The sequence below is a fragment of the Triticum aestivum genome, chromosome 2A, assembly GCF_018294505.1.
Source record: "Triticum aestivum cultivar Chinese Spring chromosome 2A, IWGSC CS RefSeq v2.1, whole genome shotgun sequence".
NCBI lineage: Eukaryota > Viridiplantae > Streptophyta > Magnoliopsida > Poales > Poaceae > Triticum > Triticum aestivum.
This window is the reverse complement of record NC_057797.1, coordinates 165,881,387-165,891,096: the sequence shown is the minus strand read 5'-3', so window position 1 is coordinate 165,891,096 and position 9,710 is coordinate 165,881,387. Positions and strand designations below refer to the sequence as shown.

Here is a 9,710-nt window from a genome sequence, read left to right as displayed (position 1 = left end):
TTCTTAGCCGTCGTAGTGCGTACTCGTAACAGCACTATCTAACCAATGACCCCCGCCAACTACATCAGCATGTTCCACTATCTGGCAACCATCTTTCTCAATTTTGAAATACACAGCCAAGATTTTCTTTTTTCGAGTATACGCGAAAGGCGTACCATAGCTTTATAGCCGAGATTTTCTCGGCACCGCGCAGAGATAAGGCCGTGTGGTTGGAGAGAAAAAGAAGAAGGGAAAATACACGTTGCGGTAAAGAGACGTTGCCATGCCATGACACGACGTCATCGTCCCAAAAGGGCGTAGGATCCAGCCAATCACCTACTCCTTGCTGAGAGGTGGCGACAAGTGCCATTCGACACAACGACGGATGACGTGTCCCGCTATCCGTTTCCCACACTCGAAGATATCGGCGTCGTGTGGGAGGATGGGCACGAGCTCCATGCCTCGTCGGAGGGCCCCGGGCCCGAGAACTACCGGCGGTGGCCAGATTCAGCCGAAGAGCAGCGTCCTTTTCAGCTACAGGGGACGAATAATCAACCAACCTACCGGGCGCGAGCGCGAGATCTTTCTTTTCAGCTTTACCGCTGCTGCGGGGCCATTCCGTGCTGCATCTTCTTCTAGGCCACAAGCAGCGGCAGAAGAAGCCAGCCTTTGGCGGCAACGACCGATCGACTGACCCAGCGAGCAGACGGCAGCGCGACCACTAGAAAATTCCGACCTGTCGTCCTCGGTTGAACCAGCAAAACGTTGCTGATTTAGCAAGTCACTCGCTCGCTCACCCACGGCTCACGAGCCACGCCCCGCTCCTGCCGCAGGAACCTGGGATGAGATAGATGGAGTGATAACACCGCTAGAACCTGAATGTAACAGCACGGCCGTCGTGGATTGGATTGCAGTTCAAACCAACCGGTGATTTTTTTTTCTTTCTTCTAGAGATCACACAATCTTTCTATCGTATCCACCAGAAGAAACCAAGTCCAGAACACGCTCACTCCAACAGCACAGCTCGCTGTTTCACCACACGCGAATTTGGCTCGCTTCCTTGATCCAGGAAGCAACCCAAAATGGTACTAGAAACTAATAAAAGTGAAAAAAGGAAGAAGAAGAAGAAGAAGAACAGTGGGGAGAATGAATTTACAGGGAGGCTTGGCTCCGCCACGGACCATGGTCGTCATCTCGCTTGAGGTTGAGGGAAATGTACACTCGCTCGCGGACGCAAACTCGCTGCTGGCTCGGCTATTTACACGGGCGGGCAGGCAGGCACGCCGGCCGGCTGCCCAGCCCAGCTCGTCTCGCTCTCGCCACGGGGAAAGGGGAAAACGCACGCACGCACGCCACCTGGCATGCATGGCCAAGGTGGAATTGGTAGCCGAACGGTATCATCACTCCGCCGCAACGATCGCCGCCGGCCTGGTTGCGCGCAGGCTCGCGCTCCGCGGTTGCCGTAGCATCTCGACCAGCGCCTCAGCCTACGGAATCGCAAAACAAATTAGTACTCCGTACATCGGAAGCTGTAAATTCTGTTTGTGATTGTAATGGCCGAAACGATTGTGCTTCGAACGATTGGTACCTTGGTTTTGAGCTTGGGGCGCGCGGAGGAGGACTGGGAGAGGGCGACGAGGGGAGGGATGGCGCCCTCGCGGGCGACCATGGTGCGGTACGCCGCGTTGTCGTCGCAGATCTGGAGGAGGGAGAGCGTGGCGATCTCCTTCTGCCGCGAGGTGCCGACCTCCACCATCTCCACCAGCACGGGGATGCCGCCCTCCTCCACGGTGGCGGAGCGGCCCTCGGCGAAGCCCACCAGGGAGTGGAGCACGTAGGCGGCCTTGTCCACCATGCCGGACTCCGGGTCCGACATGAGGTCCAGCAGCGGGCGCACGGCGCCGGCCTCGACTGCGCGCAGGCGGTTCTCGCGCGCGCCGCTGCAGAGCGCGTAGAGCGCCGTGGCGGCGTCCTTCTTCCCGCGCGCGCCGCCGGTCTCGAGCAGGGACACCAGCAGCGGGACGGCGCCCGCGCGGCCGACGGCGGCCGCCGCGGCGCCGTCGAGCTGGGAGAGGCGGAGCAGCGCGCACGCGGCGTTCTCCCTGGCCGCGGGCGACGCGGCCGACTTGAGCGCGCGCACCAGCGGCCGTATCGCGCCGGCCTCGACCATGAGGGCCTTGTTCTCGTCGCAGATGGAGAGGTTGAGCAGCGCCGTCACCCCGTGCTCCTGCAGCAGCGGGTCGGCGTGCGACAGCAGGGCCACGAGCGGCCGCACCGCCCCGGACGCCGCGATGCGGATGCGGTTGTCCGGGTTGTGCTTGGCGAGCAGCCGCAGCTCCATGGCGGCGCGGCGGAGCGAGTCGACCGAGGCCGAGGGCGACTCAAGCTCGGCGACGAGCGAGGAGATGGAGCCGTCGGAGGCCTCGGCCGCGCAGGAGAGCAGCAGGCGGTGGATGCCCGCGGCGGCGGCGGGCGTGAAGGAGAGGTCGTCGCTGCCGCACTCGCTGAAGGGCTCGGAGCAGGAGGAGTCGCCGCTGTCGCTGTAGCAGCTCCGCCGCCGCGGGGACACGGAGGCGTCCGAGTCCATCCCCTCCGCCGTGCTCTACCGGACGCAAATGCCGCGGCGGGCAGAGAACCTCGGAGGCGAGGGAGAGAGAGCTGGGCTGGGGGATGGAATGGAGGAGGAAGAATTGGGTGCGTTGCGTTCTCGGGGAGGAGACGAGCCGATGAAATAAGCGAGGGGGGATCGGGTGGGCTGCTTAAATTAATCGCGCTAATTATTATATTTAAGATAATCAGCCAATGGCCCTTCCGTCACTACTTTTCTGCCGCTTCTTTGGCTGGTACGAGCACCGCCACCGTCGGATCGGGAATCAGACGGCCCCGCTACACCACCCACCGTCGGAAAGGTACGTGGCGGATGCCGCGAGCGCCCGGCCGTCCGATGGGCATCCGGCGGGGGACGCGGGCCGCATCTCGTTAGGGACGGGCGGGACGAACCGGTAGCGCGGTGGGGGCGAAGAGTTCAGCGCGCGACACGTGCGACGACGGCCGCGTACGTACGGGGTCGCCCACGCACGTGAGGCCGGCAGGACGCGTGCAGGGCGAGCGGGCCGCACCACGCCGCGCTGCCTGCCGGTGGGCTGGGCCGGGCGGCTCGTGGCCCCACGGCGCGGCGGGGCTTGGGGTGGGGGGCAGGGATCGGGTAGGTGCCGCGGCGGTCGGCAGGGGGTGCCCCGTCCCCCGGTTCCCCTGATTTTGACGGTTTTGGCTGTCTTCGTCGTGAAAGTGAGGGGAATTGCCGCGTCCGGAATTGGAGGCAGCGTCTGCACACCTCGTGCCGTTTTGGCTTCTACCGCGTCATATACACAACGAATCATACTACCACGTACTAGTACGTACCCACAGGAGCATTTTTGCATGCCCCCATGGTGTCGGCTCCGAGTCGCCCGAGTCCAAGTCCTTGGATGTTTCTGCGCTGGCCTATCATCACACCGTGAAATCAGGCCAACTCCATCGTGCGGCTCCAAACAAACGTTCGTTTTATTTGAATTTTGTCCATTTGAGAGTGGGAATGAGGCCGTGTTTGTCTGGATTCGTGGATGCGTCAGCCATGCGCCCTACACACGGCCGCATTTCGGCCGCATCTTGTCCTCGTGCATGCAAATGTGAAACAAAGGATCTAAGCCGCGATCACGGTTCGCGCTATTTCACGTCGGCTGGCAACACAATCGGCGGCCTACAATCTGACGCCGGCAACAAAACCAGCGGTTGGCACAGGAGCCAGCCTTCAAAAAGACACGTTTCACGCCGGCAACAAAGCCAGCGGCCAGCACAGGAGCCAGCCTTCATAATGGACAAGTTTTGTCGTTGGCAACAAGGCCAGCTGCCGGCACAGTAGCCAGCCTTCAAAAGAGATAAGTTTTCTTGCCGACAACAAAGCCATCGGACGGCATAGGAGCCAGCCTTCAAAAAGGACTGCCATCGCGGCCGTCGTCTCACCTAGATCATGTCGTCGCGGTCTTCACAATGGCGTGATGTTGAGGTCGATGACGCCAGCGGGCGTAGTTGAGTCGACCACCACGCAGTCCGACGATGTAGAGAATCGCGTCTGGCCATGGTCATATGTTGGCGGAGCACAAAAATTCGGCGTGCCGTGTGAGACGGATGGGCTAGGGGAACGGTGTTGCGGCGGTCGATGGGACCGACGAGCCTGTGCTGGCCGCGGCCATGGCAGCGGCAGAGAGAATGGCTGGCATGGGGCGGGCCATCCCACCTATCGTGAGGTGGGCGTGTGCCTTGTAGACGATGGTCTCCTTGTCGTCAATCTCGGCCTGGTGTTGCATCGCACGCCGCAGGGTACACTCGGATGCGTACTGTGCGACGGCCTTCTTCTCCTTTTCAACGGCTCGTCGGTCCCTCCTCTTCGTCGATTCCCTGTCGAGCTTGGCGGCGGATGCTGGCGAGAGCTCCGGCCGCAGCTTCTTCGCCACAGGCTTGTTCGCGGTAGGTGATGGGTCGCTGGGATTTCGCGTCGTCGGCCATGACGGACGAAGAGAAGGGAAGGCCGGGGGCGCGGGAGGCTTTGGAGAAAAAGAAGGGAAATTGGCCGGTTGTGCCACCGCCGGGCGAATCAGGGGAGGACAAGGGCGCGCGTCCCGCTCGCCCACGCGCTGTCCCTCAGCCGCAAATAGGCTCAAACTTAGACTGAGAATGGATCGAAAGTGGACACAAAACGGACGACGGTCCGTTTGCGGCCGCGTGTTATAAAACTACCCATGAGAACCGTCAAGTACAATTATATCCGCTAAAATAAACTCGTTACTTATTTGTACGCCACGTGCTCCATAACTCATTATTTTTCTCTCCCTCCATGTAGATCAGCTCGACGAGTCGCTGTGCGAACTCCCATGGGCGCGTTAACTCGTTGTTGGAGCACCTTTTGGCTCGTTTTTTCGCATTATGCACAAAAAAGCAAAGCATAATGCGAAGAAGAGAAGAAGGATACCTTCCGTCCGGGAGCGGAACGTCTGAACGTCCACCGCGACCAGTACGAAAGCGCCAAAAGGTGATTAAGTGGTCTGCATCGCTTGGGAAAGGAGGAGCCACGAAAGTACTACTACTACTACACTGATTAACAGATTAAAGGCGGCACTAGAGACCAGTAGCACGTCCTTGCGTCCCCGGTTGTACTTGAATTGACACGCGGTATGGCATGGCGCGATTGACCGGCCAATGAACGCGTGAACGAAAGGGGAGCTTTGGAGCACGGGCTCGAGCTCTCGGTCGCTGTGGAGGTGCTGGCGACCTCACCGGTCACCGGGCAGCACCCCGTGCGCAAGAGAGACGACGATTCCTGACGTGTTGAAAGCGACGCGGGCGGTAGCTACGCAAGGCGAGATCGTCGGCGTACCCGCCGCGGCGTCTATATCTCGCACTCATCAAGACCGTAGTATTAGTCGGGCAGGCCCATTTTACGCACAGTTAATTAAGAAAAGAAAAATGAAAAGGGGAGTTCCAGGTAGATAGTGAACGGTGATAGCCATCGCGCCAACTGTACTTGTCATCTAATGGGGGGCGCCACCTACTTGAACCAAGTCTAGTGGGTTTTCTTCGGATTTCTTTTTTATTCCCCAGTTTTCTTATTTTTTTATTTGTTTCTTCAGTTTTTTCGTTTTTCTTTTTCAGTTGGTTTAATTTGTTTATTTTCTTTGGTTTTCTTTGTTTCTTTTTGTTTTAGGTTCTACATTTTCTGTACATGTCAACAACATTTTTCTAATTTACGTTGACCATTTTTTCAATCAAAATTTAACACTTTTTAATACATGGTCAACATTTCTAAACACACATTTTAACATTTTTCAAATGCTTCATTAACATTTTTAAAATACAAGATTAATATTTTTTAGTACAAGGTCAACATTTTATCGATACATATTTTAAACATTTTCAAATGCTTGATTACCATTTTTCAAATAGAAGATTAATTTTTTAATAAAGGGTCAATATTTTTTCTATGCACATTTAAAAATTACAAACGCTTCGATTATCATTGTTTTAAATGCAATATTAACATTTTTCTATACACATTCAACATTTTTTGAATGCTTCACTAAATTTTTTGAATACTTGCTCAACAATTTTTTCAAATGCTTTATTAACATTTTTATATACATGATAAAAAATTCAACATTTTTTAATACATGGTAAACATTTTCTATATACATATTTAACATTTTTCAAATACTTGTTCAATATATTTAAATGCTGGATTAACATTTTTATATACATGATAACAAAATTTCATAATTTTTTAATATTTTTCAAATGCTTGATCAACATTTTTCAAATACTTGTTCAACTTTTTTTCAGATGCTTGATTAACATTTTTATATACATGATAAAAATCATCATTTTTTAATACATGGTCAACATATTTCTATACACATTCAACATTTTTCAAATGCTTGATCAAAAAATTTCAAATACTTGTTAAAAGAAATTCAATTTCTTGATAAAAAATAGATACGTGATAAAACATTTTATACATGATAAACATTTTTCTATACACATTTAACATTTTTCAAATACTTGGTCCACATATTCCAATTGTTTTTTATAGAATGTTTTTTGTAATATAAATATCTACTTAGAATATTTTAAAGTATAAACTTATTTCAAAAAATAAAGCAAAAAAGGAAACAAAAAAGGGAAAAATATAAGGAAAAGGAGGTTGTGCGCTCCTGAGAGACTTTTAACTGATGCGGTGTATTCTCTAAAGTCGGCTCCTCTCAGCGAAATGGCGGATATGTGAAGCGACCATACTGAGTCTCCTTGGTGCGGCAGCACACGCTCCTAGTTCCTGGCGGTGACTTACTGATGCCAAGCGTCGTCATGATGCTCCTCAACCATGGTTCCTGATCTACGACAATAGGTCGGGCCTTCTCTGCGGTGAGGGAGTTGGCCTCCCTAGTTGTTCTGGTGGGCCAGCCGGACGGGGACTTGGGTGGCGAGACTGCTTACGGGCGTCGTTGCCTTGATGGAGGTGTAAAAAATTAGTTCTTTCCTCCTTACGTCTATTACTCCAGGGGAAAACCCTAGGTCGAGCCCTCGAATGAGACGATGACATCACATGTGTCGTGGTGTCCTCTTTCGGGCATCTTTTTTAAAGACGGTTCTGGCTAGAGGGACCCGGGGTGGGGTGATGCTTGCACTGGAACTGCCACTCCGCTGTCTCTTCGGCGTCTAGTTTGGGTGTCTATCACATGGAGATGGTGTGTGGCGGTGCGTGGTGACGACCCATTACAGCGGGTAGTCGTGAGGCATTGCGGTTGTGTGGTGTTGCAGAGGTGGTGCACAACGGTAATGTCTGGAAGCAGTGCGAATGGTCATGCATGGATCGACATGCTCGGCGGCGCTAGTGCTGGCAGATGACGACCATCGCGGTGCAACGACGACTCATGGTGTATCCTCAATGAGCCAATGGTCATGCCCAAATTTATGACCACGTACACTTGCCAGGATCGTGGGAGCATCTCCAGTGTGGTATTTTGACAGTATCATCCTCTCTCGCTAGTTGAGCTATGACATTTGCCATGTGCTTCGATGAATGTCTTGGCTTCTGATACGTCTCCAACGTATCTATAATTTTTGATTGTTCCATGCTATTATATTATCAACCTTGGATGTTTTATATACATTTATATGCTATTTTATATAATTTTTGGGACTGACCTATTAACCCAGAGCCTAGTGCCAGTTTTTGTTTTTCCCTTGTTTCAATGTTTCGCAGAAAAGGAATATCAAACGGAGTCCAAATTGAATGAAACCTTCGGAAAAGTTATTTTTGGAAAGAAAGCAATACAGGAGACTTGGAGTGCACATCAGGGGATCAACGAGGAAGCCACGAGGCAGGGGGCGTGCCCACCCCCCTGGGCGCGCCCTCCATCCTCGTGGGCCCCTCGTGGCTCCCCTGATGTATTTCTTCCGCCTATATATATCCATATACCCTAAAACGATCGGGGAGCACAATAGATCGCCGCCATAAGCCTCCGTAGCCACCGAAAACCAATCTAGACCCGTTCCGGCACCCTGCCGGAGGGGGAATCCCTCTCCGGTGGCCATATTCATCATCCCGGCGCTCTCCATGACAAGGAGGGAGTAGTTCTCCCTCGATGCTGAGGGTATGTACCAGTAGCTATGTGTTTGATCTATCTCTCATGTTCTTGAGGTGGCACGATCTTGATGTATCGCGAGCTTTGCTATTATAGTTGGATCTTATGATGTTTCTCCCCCTCTACTCTCTTGTAATGGATCGAGTTTTCCCTTTGAAGTTATCTTATCGGATTGAGTCTTTAAGGATTTGAGAACACTTGATGTATGTCTTGCGTCGGATACCCGTGGTGACAATGGGGTACTCTTTTGATTCACTTGATGTATGTTTTGGTGATCAACTTGCGGGTTCCGCCCATGAACCTATGCATAGGGGTTGGCACACGTTTTCTTCTTGACTCTCCGGTAGAACTTTGGGGCACTCTTTGAAGTACTTTGTGTTGGTTTGAATAGATGAATCTGAGATTGTGTGATGCATATCGTATAATCATACCCATGGATACTTGAGGTGACATTGGAGTATCTAAGTGACATTAGGGTTTTGGTTGATTTGTGTCTTAAGGTGTTATTCTAGTACGAACTCTATGATAGATTGAACGGAAAGAATAGCTTCGTGTTATTTTACTACGGACTCTTGAATAGATAGATCAGAAAGGATAACTTTGAGGTGGTTTCGTACCCTACCATAATCTCTTCGTTTGTTTTCCGCTATTAGTGACTTTGGAGTGACTCTTTGTTGCATGTTGAGGGATAGTTATATGATCCAATTATGTTATTATTGTTGAGAGAACTTGCACTAGTGAAAGTATGAACCCTAGGCCTTGTTTCAACGCATTGCAATACCGTTTGTGCTCACTTTTATCATTAGTTACCTTGCTGTTTTTATATTTTCAGATTACAAAACATTTATCTACCATCCATATACCACTTGTATCACCATCTCTTCGCCGAACTAGTGCACCTATACAATTTACCATTGTATTGGGTGTGTTGGGGACACAAGAGACTCTTTGTTATTTGGTTGCAGGGTTGCTTGAGAGAGACCATCTTCATCCTACACCTCCCATGGATTGATAAACCTTAGGTCATCCACTTGAGAGAAATTTGCTACTGTCCTACAAAGCTCTGCACTTGGAAGCCCAACAACGTCTATAAGAAGAAGGTTGTGTAGTAGACATCAAGCTCTTTTCTGGCGCCGTTGCCGGGGAGGTTAGCGCTTGAAGGTATATCTTTAAATCTTGCAATCGAGTCTTTTTGTTTCTTGTTTTAGCACTAGTTTAGTTATAAAAGAAAACAAAAAATTGGAATTAAGTTTGCCTCATACGCTTCATCTTTTTAATATCTTTCGTGAGTATGATGGAAAGGAAAATTGTGCCCAAGTATTAGAAGAAGAATGCATTAAAATGTTTGGCACTAAATCTTTGAATGATGAGCATGATTTCAATGTTGTTAGTATGAATTCCTTGAATACCCATAGTACTAATGATGATTGCACTAGTTATGATGAAAATGTCTCCTATAAACATGTCAATTTTTGTGGAGTGCATTGGGTTTGCAAGTACACACCGAATAGGGAAGATAGATATTGCAAGAGGCATAAGTACTTCGAAACTAAATGG

The 9,710-nt window shown here is 50.9% G+C and overlaps 1 protein-coding gene across 1 annotated transcript; it reads right to left on the bottom strand.

The window, feature by feature from the left end:
• Positions 1-893: 893 nt before the first annotated feature.
• On the bottom strand, positions 894-2,721 carry LOC123188158 (U-box domain-containing protein 4). Its single transcript, XM_044600202.1, has 2 exons — positions 1,568-2,721; positions 894-1,466 (listed from the first exon to the last, which is right to left on the bottom strand). Exons 1-2 carry the CDS (start codon positions 2,564-2,566, stop codon positions 1,380-1,382), a joined length of 1,086 nt encoding a protein of 361 aa, XP_044456137.1. The 5' UTR covers positions 2,567-2,721; the 3' UTR covers positions 894-1,379.
• Between the last annotated feature and the right edge of the window lie 6,989 nt (positions 2,722-9,710).

Coding starts and splice junctions, on each gene's coding strand:
- LOC123188158 (XM_044600202.1), bottom strand. CDS start 2,566: ATGGACTCGGACGCCTCCGTGTCCCCGCGGCGGCGGAGCTGCTACAGC. Junction 1,467..1,567: donor GCCCCAAGCTCAAAACCAAG/GTACCAATCGTT, acceptor GCGATTCCGTAG/GCTGAGGCGCTGGTCGAGAT.